The sequence below is a fragment of the Tricharina praecox genome, assembly GCF_024521635.1.
Source record: "Tricharina praecox strain CBS 144465 chromosome Unknown BZA05scaffold_25, whole genome shotgun sequence".
NCBI classification, from domain to species: Eukaryota; Fungi; Ascomycota; class Pezizomycetes; order Pezizales; family Pyronemataceae; genus Tricharina; species Tricharina praecox.
The window spans coordinates 423174-437473 of record NW_026250427.1 but is presented as its reverse complement, the minus strand read 5'-3'; the positions used below and the strand labels follow the sequence as shown (position 1 = coordinate 437473).

Here is a 14300-nt window from a genome sequence, read left to right as displayed (position 1 = left end):
TTCAATTCGCATGTATGTAGCCCATCTAGATTCTAGACCAGTGTCGAGTCGAGGTGGACCTCCCACTGCGGTAACTGCCGAACAGTCCGGCACGGACTCGCGGCGCCGCTGCTTACCGAAGGAACGAAGGAAGGAACTAAGTGAGAGAAGAAACCAAGTGCACACTACTACCCGGCCATCCTCCTCCCATGTGCTCTACTAGGTAGAGGTCCTCAAACCTTGCCGGGCGATCTGGCCGGCCGGAAACCCATCAAGACAGATTGACTAATAACGATGTCTAGCCATGAACTCTATGTAGATGCACATCCCACAGGCCAGGCACATCCGCTCGCCGGACACTCTTGCTCCGCTCCGTTCCGTTCCCTCATCTTCGACACCTTGTCTGCCGGGCCGGCCTTCCTGCCCACATGTGCCTATCTATGGTATTCGTATGGAGATGGCTCCCTTCGCGCACTTCTCATCTGCAAAAGTTCGAACAGCTTGGCTATGCTCCAATGTCCACCATAGCTTCCCCGTGCGTAGTATGACCCTTCCCCAATCTTGCCCAGAGAGAGAGAGAGCTGCTCTCGAAGTCTCCCCAGGAAGCAGTTCTCAGAGGTGCTCGCAGGGTTACCTGGCTGAACACCGATCATCCTCCCGCCCTTCCCTTTAAATCGACTTGGAGTGGGGGGTGCTTAGTAGTTACCGGGCTGTATTGCGCCTATATAGGTGCTTTCGCTGGTCCGGAGTCCGGGAATGCTTGAATGGCCGCTTGCTGTCGAATCTTCGGGCTTCTCCGGCCGGTAACTAACCAGGCCACCCCCTAGGCCCTGGGCCCTGGGTGGACACGACTGCACATCCACCGGGTAACCAATCATGCCTAGGGCTGTGCAGTGTGCGCGCGTGGATGGCGTATGTGGGAATCTAGAGTCGCCGCGCACGTTTGCATGCGCGTCTTATGTAACGGCGGCAGCTCAAGCGACTCGTGTGCCGCTGTATATCACTCGTCGTGCCTTAGTCACACTCTTTCTTCCATCTTGTTCCTTGAACTTTTTATCCGGAACTGCAGTGTCTTCGTATCTCCGTAGGTGTCAGCCTCGTCTGGCTTTCAGCATGCAGGACAGTACGGTTCACTGTGTCGCCATCACTATTTCCAAAATCGCGGTTGACTGGATCGAGTGATAGTGTGTGGATAACCTCATCGAGGAAATCCTGAGGATGGTCGTGGGGGGCCGCCCAGCATATCTCGCGTCGGAAAGTTGGAGACTATGCCTACTGACACAAGGAAACAGAGTTGGCGGCTAGCGAGCGAGGAGCATCGAGACCCTCGACTCGGAAGGCACGAGCTGAATGGCGAGTCAGCATCAATGGGCACTCTTAGCAACGAGTGGAGTGGAGGGGTGAACGGTGAACGGAGCCTCCAAATCATCCACGGGTTTAATGCTCGCCGCGCATACCGGTCGAGCGATATCGCAAGGAAAGATAGACTTGGTATCTCTACGGTGAGGGTCCAAGTTCGAAGAGAGTTGCTATTCGAGTTCGTATCCGCGTTTGGGAGACTTTTCTTGGAATATAACTTGTGCAGGGCGAATAGTGAAGAAGGAATGGGTGCTGCTAGCTGGTAGTGTCGTAGCGGGTGACGGGGAAACTCCAAGCTGCATAGCTCGCTCGCTCGCGGGAGAACCTCTGCTCACAAAACTGAATACCGAGCAGCAGAAGGCCTTAGAACCCCATGAGTCCTGGGTGTTGCTGTTGAAGTTCATGTCCACTTAGGAATATTTCTGGAGGGGAAGCTATGTAGAGAGAATTGGAGTTATTATTCGAGTGGTATACTTTTGGGAGACTGTTCTTGGAACATAATTTGTGTAGGGGAAAAGCGAAGAAGGAATGGGTGTTGGCAGTGTCGCAGCGGATGACGGGGAAACTCCAAGCTGGCTGCTGAATCGCTCGCTCGCAGGAGAACCTCCGCCCATAAAGCTGAATAACAGTAGCAGACCTTAGAACTCCAGACTTTAGACTCTATAGGTCCTAAGTGTTACCCAGGGCTGCCAACCGTCCGTCCCGTCCGTCTTTGAGGTTGCCCGACCCGGAACAGAATTAATCGGGCTGAGGAGACCAAGGACTACAGTCTTCCGGGCTTGAGAAATGAGGACGGATACCCTGCAGGGCCCGGAATTGACTAGGACACTAGGACAATGCAAGCGGCGTGACGCCACCCGGTGGCGCAGGTGTGCGGATGTGTGGCTGTGTGGCTGTGCGGCTCCATTTCGCAGTGTCTCTCACGGTATAGAACTTTCACACCATCCCCGTTCCTACTTCCAGCAGGGTCTATCCCCTGAGCTCGATTGTTTGACGACGCTGAAAATTCTGCTGAAAGCTGAGAATTTTGTTGGTAGCCACCGCGCTATGTACTACTCCGCAAACTAGTAGTCAGCATAGCACGCTAGTGCTATCAGGTACCTATGTATAGGTACCTGACGGGTATCCGAGCATTTCATCCTCCGGACGGTTGACAGCCCTGGTGTTACCATTGAAGTTCATGTCCGATCAGAAATATTTCTGGAAGGGAAGCAGCGTAGAGGGAATGGAAAGGAATCCAGCGGTCCCGTCGACATGTGGGGCGGGCAGAAGAGAGGCATCAGGTCTAGTTACCCATGAAGATGGAGAACAGCGAAGAAGGAATGGTGCTGATCGTTTTGCGAGGGCTCTTTCGCCAATGCCTCTCCAGGCTGGGAAGCAAGTCGTGAGAAGAAAAACACACAAGGAGAGAGGGGATGTAGATGATAAGAGAAGAGAAGAAGAAGAAGAAGAAGAAGAAGAAGAAGAAGAAGAAGCAGACGACCTCGCTTGACCCATTGCTAACCGCATTCGTTTCCTCCCGCCGACAAGTCCTCCTCTCGCTCCCTCCTCTCGCCGACAGCTCTCCCATCGTTCTGCAACAACAGTGTCGCAGCGGGTGATGGGGAAACTCCAAGCTGAAGCGCTTGCTCGCGGGAGAACCTCCGCCTACAAATCTGAATAGCAGTAGAAGGCCTCAGATCTCCATTGTGTAGGAACGAGTGTGTTCCTGGAGTAGTCCACTAGCCGTTCGGAGGACCGGCGGTGGGTGTTTGGAACATTCGGTGCGGTAGCGCGTCCAAGTTCGGGATTATTTCTCTCTCTCTCTCTCTTGTACCGGTAGCTCCTAGACCCGAACATACCACTTAACTTCTCTCTATCTCAATTGTTCTAGTGATCACTACCACGAGTCCTTCCAACACCCGCGGGGGGTCCGCAGGTTGAATGACCGCTTGAGGAATCATCGCACGCAAGCTATCACTCGAGATCGTACTATCATACCTAGTAAGACGACCCGCCATTGGACTCTGGAATCAGTGGCGGAAACCCCAACTCCGCCGACTAGTATGAAATGTAGGACGAAGAGCCACGCGAGACCCATTCAACTCCTGTCTACAAAGTGTAATTTTTCTTGGTACCGAATAAAGAAAGAAGAATGAACGGCCACTGGCACTCCTATTTTCGACGGTAAAGAAACTGCAAGCTATAGTAACTCGAGCTATCACTCGAGACCGCATAGCACGTGAGCAACGCTATTATGCGCGCTTGCTGCGTGAGCGGCAAACCCAATATCCTCCCACACAGCCATTCGCAGATCATGTTCCGCACCGGACGAGTGCAGAGTGAATAGGCGCTGCGAAGTCTCACTGGGGGAGGGAGTTAGAGAAAGTGGGTTCGCTGCCCGGGTACATACCTTATATACATACCACCACCATACCTATCGTGTCAGCGTGCGACGGGAACTGGTTCTGCACAAAGGTGTGAGTGAGTGCACTTCGGCACGATCCGTGGGCTTTCGCTTGCGACTCAATACCGGTAGGTAACGTGCCCAGGTGTTTTCATCCCGATCGGCAGGAACCCGGTGAAACTTAGAGGGCTCACAGGTGTCTATGTAGCCAGTAGAGTAGTAACCGGTGTCCGCAGCACACCGGTAACCTGGCAGCTTTGGTAAATATGATTCCTTCGCATTATTATTCTCCCGAGTTCCGGCGGGCAGTGACCTCGTTTTTTCCACATAGCAGAGATGGTACATACCGCAGGGCGGGGCTATGGAATATCTACCATTCTCCCCATTAGTAGTAGTAGTTAGTAGCTCTCGTTTCGCTGCCACTGCGAGTGAGATGTCGACATGGAAAGGGCCTGCAACTGCAATTGCAAGTGCCATTGTGCCATGCGCAGGTCCTCGCTCCTCGCTCCGTGTTTAGAGTAGTTATCTACATATTTCATCATATGTAGATAGCATGGCAAAGATACTCGATGCGGTTAGATCATGCTACCACGCTACCACGGAACCACGGGTACACGGAGCGGAGCCGGGTTTCTGGAACGGAAGGGACTCGAGCCAAGCCAAGCTTCCGAAATTCCGAGAGGGGTCCGGCGGGAGGGAGGGAGGGGGAGAGGGAGAAGGAGGTCGCTGATCCTTGTCGATGCTTACGTGGAGTAGGGGACGGTCATAGTAAGTACGTTATGGCCCTGGCAACCGGTTCGGGAAACAAGGGTCTTCACAGTTCAGCCTTTGCCACACGCTCTCACTCACCACTTCATTCGCCGACCAAAACAAAACAAAGCATTCGAGCCGCCACTGCAGGCAGGCAAACCGTTAGGTATCTTCCTTCGTTTGGGCTTCCAAATAAGCCATCGGCCCCCTCATGAGGGGCCGAAGGCCAGAGTCGTTCCAGAACATGCGACAAGCGACATGTGAACGCCGCGCCGCCGTATGCATACATAGAGTAGAGTAGTGGGGACGCCACCGGCGACATCCGATACCTACTCTACCTACTCTACCTACTCTACCTACTCTACATATGATACATACCGACCTCCACGCTTTGGCTGAAAAAAGGGGACCAGGAAGAAATCACCGGCGAAAAGCCACATGCGCGAGGCCTCTCGATTGGCCAGAGTCTATGTAGAGGGCCCGACAGGCTAAATGAATAGACATCTACATACATGGGAAAAGAGAAAGAGAAACCGGACTTCGCAGCGAGGCATATGACAGTGGGTCGGTGGTGAGACTCCATTGAGACGTGCGTGTGTACATACGATACATACTCTATACACGGCGGAATTCAGGCGGTTTGGCGGTCAGGTACCGTATGTACAGTACTCTACCTGAGAAATGACACCAGTTGCCGACTGGTGGGTTTTGTCCGGACATGTGTAAACGAACGTGGGCACCTTACAGAGGTATCCATAGAGGTGACATGACTACGGTACCTACATGCTAGTACATAGTCAGAGCAGTCTCAAGATCCACCGCGAGTCAATGATGCATAGCATGTACGTACCCCCCCTCCCCCGGAGCACATCGCATCGCATCGCACATCATCATTTCAGTCCCAGCGGCAAGGTCTGGCGGCGGCCTGAGGCAGTTAGGTGGATGATTTAGCACCGTCGATTAACTCGCCATGTGGGCACTGGGCTGGGGGCGCTACCGGCCGCCAGCCATATCCGGGAGTAGGGCGTGGAGAGTCCCTGAGGGTTTTGAATCAATCCTGCACCCTGGTCTCCACTCGGCGAAGTGGAGTTATATATCAATCCGTGGTGCTCCCCCTTCCCCTCCACCGCCGGCGGAGGGAGTGAGGGAAGCGAGCGAGTTTTCCGCATTGCCGATACGATCTTGTAGCTACTGCTGCACATACGTCAATACGCTGCAACCTGCAATAACTACCGACTTTCGCTTCAACCTGCAACCATGGGGTTCCTGGCGGATATGGACAAGGCCATTGCGAAGACACCGGTTGGCTGGTTCTTCAGGCTCGAGGGTTCTGGCCATGTGAGATTGAGGTTCCGCTCTGCTCTGCTCGACCGTGGAACTGACAGCTTATAGCACAGGGCATGGCCGAATACGGCGTTTTCTATGGAGGTTCGAGCGGGCATCACCACGTTCTTCACGATGGCGTACGTTATTGCTGCTAATGTTTGTTCCCCCTCCTCCATCTGCAGATGTTCCTGGGTTGGGCTAATCGGCATCCAAGGCTTCCATCCTGGCCGAGACCGGCGGGACATGTGTGGAGGGCCATCTCGGGGACACGGAGTATTTCCAGACCGCCGAGTACAAGAGTTGTCAATTCGGTATGAGCTTGTACCTTCGAAACAATCGGAAAGGGTTGCTGATAGCTAGGTATAAAGTCGTCAAGCGGGACATGGTGACGGCTACGGCAGCCACGGCAGCGCTGGGCTCCTTCTTCATGGGCCTATTCACGAATCTCCCAATAGCAATAGCGTGAGTGTTTACATCCACGTCAAATTCATGCGTCCAAGGCTAACGACGCTTCAGACCAGGGATGGGATTGAACGCCTACTTCGCCTACCAAGTGGTCGGTGTCAACGGTGCCGGCGCCGTTCCCTTCCGGGTAGCACTCACCGCCGTCTTCGTCGAAGGCTTCATCTTCATCGCGCTCTCACTCCTCGGGCTCCGGCAATGGCTCGCCCAAGTAATTCCGGCATCCATCAAGATTGCTTGCGGCGCTGGAATCGGGCTGTTCCTGACTCTCTGCGGCCTTGGATATCAAGCCGGAATTGGTGCTGTCACAGGTGCCGTGGCTACTCCTCTCACCCTTGGAGGCTGCAAGGACGAATACAAAGATGAATATGGAATGTGTACCAGCCACAATATGCAGAATCCAACTGTTAGCTAGCCTCCGTGTTTTGTTTCTGTTTACGAACTGACGGCCGCATAGCTCTGGATCGGCTTCATGTGCGGTGTCATCTTGACCGCCTGGCTGATGATGTACCGCGTAAAGTCCGCCATGATAATCGGCATCCTCGTCGTTTCCATCTTCTCGTGGCCGCGCGGTACATCGTTCACCTATTTCCCGTCCACGCCCGACGGGGACCAGCGCTTCGCCTACTTTAAGACCGTGGCCGCCTTCCACCCAATCCAAAAGACGCTCAACGTACTGGAATGGGACCTCTCGGGCGTCGGCTCCCAGTTCGGCCTGGCGATCGTAACGCTCCTCTACGTCGACATCCTCGACTGCACCGGAACACTGTACAGCATGGCGCGGTTCAGCGGGGCGGTAAACCCGCAAACGGGCGACTTCGACCGCTCCACGCTCGCATACTGCACCGATGCCGCGACGATCTCTATCGGTGCGTTATTTGGCGTTTCTCCGTCGGTGGCATACATCGAGTCCGGCGCCGGAATCGCCGAGGGCGGGCGCACCGGCATCACCTCCATGACCACGGGCCTGTGCTTTCTGCTCTCCATCTTTTTCGCACCGATATTCGCTTCAATCCCGCCGTGGGCTACCGGAGGCGCCCTGATCATGGTCGGATGCATGATGATGCGCGGAACGCTGCTGATCAATTGGAGGTATCCCGGTGATGCCATCCCAGCGTTCATCACTATGGCGTTCATCCCGTTCTCGTACAGCATCGCTTACGGGCTCATCGCGTACGTCCCGCCCGCCCTGCCCTGCCCCTCCCCCCGCTCCCCCGCACATCCAGCCAGCCAACTAACCCACCCCCAATAGCGGCGTGATAACCTACACGACCCTCAACGTTCTCACATGGACCGTGAAGATCGCCAGCAGCGGGCGAATCGTGCCCGACGACGAGGACAGCAAGGAGTACTGGTCCTGTAAGTCCCCATGGCCTTCCCCGTATTACCCCCCAGCGTTTCCCTTCCCCGCAGCTAACGCGCGCGCAGTCAAAACAGACATGAACCAGCAGCCGCCGTGGTTCGTCCGCGCCATCCGCGGCGAGAAACAGTTCTGGAGGTCGACGGACGACCCGGGGCTCGAGCTGCAGAGTAACGCCGATGAGGTGCCGAAGGCGAATTTACAGTGATCGACCCAGAGGGCGGCGGGTTGTATATAGCTACATAGGAAAGAGGATGGAGAGAAGGAGGACGGAGGAGGGGTGACGGAAGATGGAGGGGGAGTGCGAGCGGCGATTTACACGCAGTTAATGTCTTAATAGAGAGAAGAGAAGGAATGAAAGCGATCTTGAAATGAACACTGAGCACGGGAGAGTGAGACTGAGAATGCGAGACTCGAGAGTACACACCAGCTACCCCACATAGACTTCAGAGTAAAGATGGAGTGGAGTGATGTGAGCTAACCTAGCCCCCCCTCAGCCAAAGCCAACGCTTATTGGTGCAAACTCCGGAGCCGACCGACCGCGCAACCGCGCAACCGTCCGACCTTCCGCCCGACCTTCCGCTCTCTCTTCGAAGTTCGTCCCCATTCAACCGAAGCCGGCGCGCGCACGCAAGACCGGAAGATCTCCGTCGTTTCAAAGGAGAGGGGTCTCAAAGGGCCTATCCGTCGTCGGGAAAACGTCTTAGATATCACCCCTTCCTCTCCCCCCACCACCCCACCACCCCACTACCGTACAAACGTTTCAAAGTTTGATTCAATTCGTCGTTACACACACAGCACAGCACGCAACCTACAGTGCTCAACACCGCACAGCATGCACCGGGACAGGCATCTGCCCATCTGGCATCTCCACATACGGGCTTCATAAGACCGATTTCCCGCGCGCGCGCACACAAGGTCTCACGGGGCGGACGAGCGAGCGAGCATTAATGGTATCAAAGCTTATATTGTATGCCTCTTCACTCTCCAGCGCCGTTTCTACAGTACCGTACCATATCTAACCCGGTGAAAAAAGGAAAGAACAGAAAGAGAAGAAACGAAAAAGAAAAACCTGCCCCGCCTGCCCCCGCCCGCGTCTACAAATAAACAAACAAAAGAACAAGAACACAAAACGAAACGAAATCCAAAACCATCTATTGGAGTATAAAACGGCACCCCGCCCACAATGCGTTTCGCGTTCACACCGCCACCCACCGCCCTGCGCCGGAGACGATGAACTCGACTTATACAGACCACGATCATATCTCTAATACGTGGCGATTATCGATTACTCCCTGCAGAGAAATGAGTCAGCAAACTATTCGGTCGACATACGATGCGCAGGAGGATTAAATACCGGGACACATCACGGCCGAAGATCTTCACTTTCAGCCAGTCCAAGGACACCAAGATGCGGTTGCGGGTGGAGAAGCACATGGAAAGGTAGGCGCTTCGCCAGAAAAGATAGGTCCAGGTACCACCGGACGCAAGGTTTCCGTTCCACCAGCTGATGTCGGCAACAGCACGCTCCATTCCAATGTACGCCAGCGAACCCTGGTGGGTGTACTCGAACGGCGACAGCTGCTTGACCTTGCGGATTGCCTTGGTCTTCTTCGCGATCTCCTTCTCGATGGTGTCCCTGTCGGATGAGGTCTTCGCCTCGGTTGTGATGACTTCCTGCAGGTGGTCGATCTCCTGCTCGAGAGCCTGGGTCTTCGCCATGTTGTTGAACAGGCGGGCAAGGAAAGCTCCCTGCTGGGAGGCTACCTGGGCGGTGGGAGCGTACTTGGTCGCGCTACAATCACCAAGGGCCCAGATTCCGTCAGTGCCCTCGACAACGAGGTACTCGTTCACGGCGAGACCGCGGCGAGAGTTCTTCTGAGCCGGGATCCTGCCCATCAGGTCGCGAATGACCGATCGGACGGCGTTTCCGGTAGCCCAGATAAGACAGCCGTACGGGAGGATCTGCAGTTCCTTGCTGCCATCGGGCTTGGTCACTTCCGCCTCGATGTGCTTGTCCGTCACCTTCTTGACCATGGTCTTGGTCCGCAGCGAGATCTTCTCCTCGTTCAGGGTCTTTTCGGTGTACTCGATCAGGGTCTTGCTGAACATGGGGAGGACCTGCAATCAATCAGCATCGCATCGACGGTCACGTGGAGCAACCGGCTCCCCGTGTTCTTCCGAGATATATACTCACGTTCGGCAATGCCTCAACCAGAGTAACGTGGAAAGCATCGGAAATATCCGGCACCCACTTCCGCAGGTCGTCCTCGAAGAAATCCTGGAGCTCCGCAGCGAACTCAACTCCTGTGGGTCCACCTCCGACAACAACCTAGGTTACACCACCGGCAGTTAGAACCTATGACGCACATTCCCGGGTGTCGATATCACATATGACCGCCCAGGACGATAATGGAATATGAAGGTGCTCACCATGTGAAGAAGACGCTCCTTCTCTTCCGGCGTCTGATCCTTGAACATGGCCGTCTCGATGCAGTCCATCACCTTCTTGCGGATTTTCTGCGAGTCGCCAATCTCCTTCAAAAAGCATGCATGCTCCTTGACACCGGGGATACCTATCAACGGTCTTCTGTCAGCCAGTATGTCCTACCCGCGGTAAACAAGCGGAGGGCGCAAACTCCATACCAAATGTAGCGTTCTCGGCGCCTACACCAACAACCAGGTAGTCGAACGGAACCTCGGTCTGGTTGACGGTTCCCTTGATATCGGAATTGTCATTCACGACAATGACGCGCTTCTCGTGGTCAATCTTGGTGGCTTCCGCTTCGTAAAACTTGACGGTCCCCTTCTTCTGTCGGATGATGTGGCGGAGGGGCTCCATGATGCTGCGGTGCTCAACCGTGCCCGTGGGACAACTGGGCAGCAGAGGCGTGAAAAGGAAGAAGTTGCGAGGCGAAATGACGATGACATTGTAGTTTTCGGTGTCAAGCTTCTTGAGGAGAGCAACGCTTCCCCATCCGGTTCCTACGAATAGGAGAAATACCCGTCAGCAAAAGGTTCACTCCGATCGCCTGTCTCCATCGCGGTGCAGCCGCCGCCGTAAACCCCGACGAAATGGAATTCGAAGAACTACACACCTAGGATCACGAGCGTCTTCTTGGTGTGGCCGGGGTCAATCTGCTCGTGGGGGAATCGGGTCTCATAGATGCTATACGCCAGATATCCTCCGCCGAGAATAGCGCTCAGATATGTAGCCCTCCATAGGGTCCTGAAAAAGCGAAACTTCTTCTTGGGCGGCTTCGCAGCGGGCGCAACGGGACCGGTCGTTGTAGCGTACGCTCTCCGCATCGAAACCTGGAGCGCCTGTCGCTCGATCGAAGGCCGCAGGGCCTGGCGGGGGAGTATGAATCGCGATGCGCGCGGCGCCATTCCAGCAGGGAGGGGCCTCAATGCCATTGCCGCTGACATCATTGATAACCGAGCCGCCGACGCCATTATGAGTGGAGAGTTGGTGAGGTTTTGGGAGAGAGAACGACGAAAATGGTGATCGAGAGAGCTGATATTTCACGGACGAGGAGAAGAGGAGGGGCAGACGAGGCGGGTAAAAGTCCGATATTTAGAGCGGTACGGTAGCGCTGGTGTTGGTGTTGTTGACGGTGGACGGCGGTGGTGGTTGTGGTGACTGATAATTTTATGCTGGGCTGGACTTTTTGCTCGGCGGGTTAAAAAACAGGGAAGAGGCTAAGAAGTTTGCCGACTCCCTTCTTCTTCTGTCGCCCTTTGTTCTCTTTTCCGGGCCCGGCTCCCATGCTGGTCGATGATGTCTTCCCTATGATTGTGGTTTACCAACGCCACACGCCCGGCACGCAAATATCTATTTTCAGGGTGTGTCGGGGCGGATGAACGGGCGCGGGAATCTCGGTGGTGGCACGTCGTGTCGCACAGGCCCGGAATCTTCCTTCGTCCGCTTGATGACGATGCAAGAAACAGAGAATCCAACTCCCTTGCATGCCCGAGGACACCGGATCACTGCCCTCCTATCGGATCACCAGGCATTACTCGCATCGAATGGCAGTTGCGCGTGCCCGAGACACATAGATAGAGAATCTGACCACTGCCGACCATATCCTCATCCTTTTGCTTCCTCACATCCTCACACATGTAAGAGTCAGCGGCGATCGAGTCGACTTGACTGGCTCACGTAACTGCAGCGGGTCAGCGGCCGGCCAGAGGGAGAGACAATGCTTCCTCCTTTCCTCCTGCCTCTCTCCTGCGTCTGCCGTCCCAGGTTACATACATCATACCTGCCGTCGCGATCTCTTCCGTTCTTTTTTTGCGGCCTTTCTTTCTTTCTTTTTTTCGCACGTTCTTTCCTTCTTTTCTTCCTTTCTTTTTTCCGCCCCCCAAAGGCTGGCCGCTGGCCAGTGGCCATCGCCGGGTGAAGATAGGCAACTAAAAAGCACGTGCGTTGGCGTAGATATGCGGATAAGTCAGCGCACTTATGTATGCAGAACGTTCCGGCCGGTTGATTATGTAGTGGTATTTATCCGGTGGGTGCATCCGAAGAGTGAAACAGCCTTGCTCGCCGATAGGTGATGACTCTCAACTTCTCAAGCTTCTATCTACATCGCGAAACCATAATAACCGACGATATATACGAGCTCTATTGCGCTATGAGTGGCCTCCGGTTTCCACGCCAGAGCAATATCCCGAGCGACGCAGCCATTCTAGCCATGCCAGACAGGCTATATACCTACCGCACTTTCCAAACCCGAGCGAGCTCGTAGGTATATCTATGCATAATTCGCCGGCCGGGTATGATCTGGCCGCCTCGAATCCTCGATGCCTACATTTCAACCATACCAGTACGTAGAACTCGCAGACACGCGTATGTAGGTAGTCGCCCAGGGACCCCAAACCCCAAGGGCTAGGTACCGGTGTGTATGTAGACGTTCGTTCGGTAGACCGTCGTCCTGTGCATGTCTTTCCCAGTCCCTGCATAGCTGCTACACACGGTTTCGTCCGCAAGCTCTCACATGTATGTATGTGGAAGCTCCCGGGACGTTTTCGTGAATCTCCCCGGGGATGGGGCGGGAGTTGTGCGGTAATAAGCGAATTGTGGGGTCGTCTATCATCTCTTGGCTCTAGGTATGCATACTTACGTCGGGATCTGTGACTGACTGACTGGCATGGGATGGAGGATGGTAGGTGGTATGTAGGTGGAAGGGTAGGATGTTAGGAAGGAGTCAGCCCAGACTCCAGAGCGCTCGGCTCGAGTGATGAAGGAAGGATCAGGTTGCCGGCGCATGTGGTCCCCGATGATCCTGCATTGCGGGGGCAAGCATAGCTCGAGCATGTGCGGTGGAGCCACTGTATGTACCTGATGCAGTGAGTGAGCACCACGAGCTAAACGAGAAAAGTCTAAGGCTTGTAGGTATCCTCCACTCCCCCGACATGTGCTCGTCGCTCGTGATTCGTGAACATTGGGCCAAGGCTGGATCGGATTCAACTGGTCAGCAGCTATTTACCTACATGCCCACCGCCAATCCGACCCGAACTTCAATAGCAACACCCAGGACCTATGGAGTTCTGAGGCCTTATATATACTGCTATTCGGCTCTATGGGCGAAGGTTCTGCCGCGAGCGATTGAGCAGCCAGCTTGGAATTTTCCCGTCACCCCGCTGCGACACTGCCAGCACCTATTCATTCTTCGCTACCTACTCTCCCTGTACAAATGTTATTTCAAGAACAGTCTCGTCTGCCCACCCCACAAGTCGGCGGGACCGCTAAATTCCTTTCCATTATCTCTACATACACCACTTCCCTTCCAGAAAAATTTCCGATTGGACATGGACTTCAATAGCAATACCAAGGACCTATGGAATCCGGGGTTCTGCGGCCTTAGATTGCTACCATATTCAGCTTTGTGGGCGGAGGTTCTCCCGCGAGCGAGTGATTCAGCTTGGAGTTTCCCCGTCACCTACTGAGACACTGCCAGTACCTACTCCTTCTTCGCTATCTACTCCCCTGCACAAATATTATTCCAATAAGAGTCTCATAAACGTGTACCACTCGAATAGTAGCTCCCATTTTCTCTACACGGCTTCTCTTCCAAAAATATTCCTGATTGGACCCGAAATTCGATAGCAACATCTAGGACCTGTGGAGTACGGCTCTTCAGCGGCTCGTCACCTGATGTGTTCTGGCAGTCACCAAGGTCGAAGACTGTCTGCCATCGAAGCCACTTGACGGACAATGACATTACTAGCTTTTCCTTATTTCTTCCCCGCTCTGCTCGTTCCGGAGATGTCACTCGGCACGAACCTCAATAGCAACATCAGAGACCGTGAGGGCTGGCACAGCCACCAGCTCGTGGGTACCCTCGGACATGGACAATTGGACCCGAAGCCCCTCTTCTGCGCACCCCACACGTCGGTGGGGCCGCTATATCTATTCCTTTCCATTACCTCTACACAGCTTCCTTTCCAGAAATATCTCCGATTTGACATGAACTTCAATAGCAACACCTAGGATCTATAGACCCTGGAGTTCCAAGGTCTGCTACTGTCATTCAGCTTTGTGGGCGGAGGTTCTCCCACGAGCGATTCAGCTTGGAGTTTCTCCGTCACCCGCTGCGACACTACTAGCTAGCAGCACCCATTCCTACTTCGCTGTTCGCCCTACACAAATTATGTTCCAAAAACAGTCTTCTAAAC

General features: G+C 54.4%; 2 protein-coding genes across 2 annotated transcripts; one reads left to right on the top strand and one right to left on the bottom strand.

The window, feature by feature from the left end:
* Positions 1-5506: 5506 nt before the first annotated feature.
* Positions 5507-8104, top strand: BZA05DRAFT_144290 (purine transporter). The gene is made up of 7 exons (XM_051478932.1): positions 5507-5956; positions 6015-6111; positions 6169-6262; positions 6317-6668; positions 6720-7435; positions 7515-7621; positions 7691-8104. Exons 1-7 carry the CDS (start codon positions 5897-5899, stop codon positions 7828-7830), a joined length of 1566 nt encoding a protein of 521 aa, XP_051336623.1. The 5' UTR covers positions 5507-5896; the 3' UTR covers positions 7831-8104.
* A 457-nt stretch (positions 8105-8561) lies between these two features.
* Positions 8562-11280, bottom strand: BZA05DRAFT_144173 (uncharacterized protein). Its single transcript, XM_051478931.1, has 6 exons — positions 10721-11280; positions 10269-10607; positions 10056-10198; positions 9820-9954; positions 8980-9743; positions 8562-8917 (listed from the first exon to the last, which is right to left on the bottom strand). Exons 1-6 carry the CDS (start codon positions 11076-11078, stop codon positions 8911-8913), a joined length of 1746 nt encoding a protein of 581 aa, XP_051336622.1. The 5' UTR covers positions 11079-11280; the 3' UTR covers positions 8562-8910.
* Between the last annotated feature and the right edge of the window lie 3020 nt (positions 11281-14300).

Coding starts and splice junctions, on each gene's coding strand:
- BZA05DRAFT_144173 (XM_051478931.1), bottom strand. CDS start 11,078: ATGGCGTCGGCGGCTCGGTTATCAATGATGTCAGCGGCAATGGCATTG. Junction 10,608..10,720: donor GAAGACGCTCGTGATCCTAG/GTGTGTAGTTCT, acceptor TCCTATTCGTAG/GAACCGGATGGGGAAGCGTT. Junction 9,744..9,819: donor TGGTTGAGGCATTGCCGAAC/GTGAGTATATAT, acceptor GATTGATTGCAG/GTCCTCCCCATGTTCAGCAA.
- BZA05DRAFT_144290 (XM_051478932.1), top strand. CDS start 5,897: ATGGAGGTTCGAGCGGGCATCACCACGTTCTTCACGATGGCGTACGTT. Junction 5,957..6,014: donor CGTACGTTATTGCTGCTAAT/GTTTGTTCCCCC, acceptor TCGGCATCCAAG/GCTTCCATCCTGGCCGAGAC. Junction 6,112..6,168: donor GTACAAGAGTTGTCAATTCG/GTATGAGCTTGT, acceptor CTAGGTATAAAG/TCGTCAAGCGGGACATGGTG.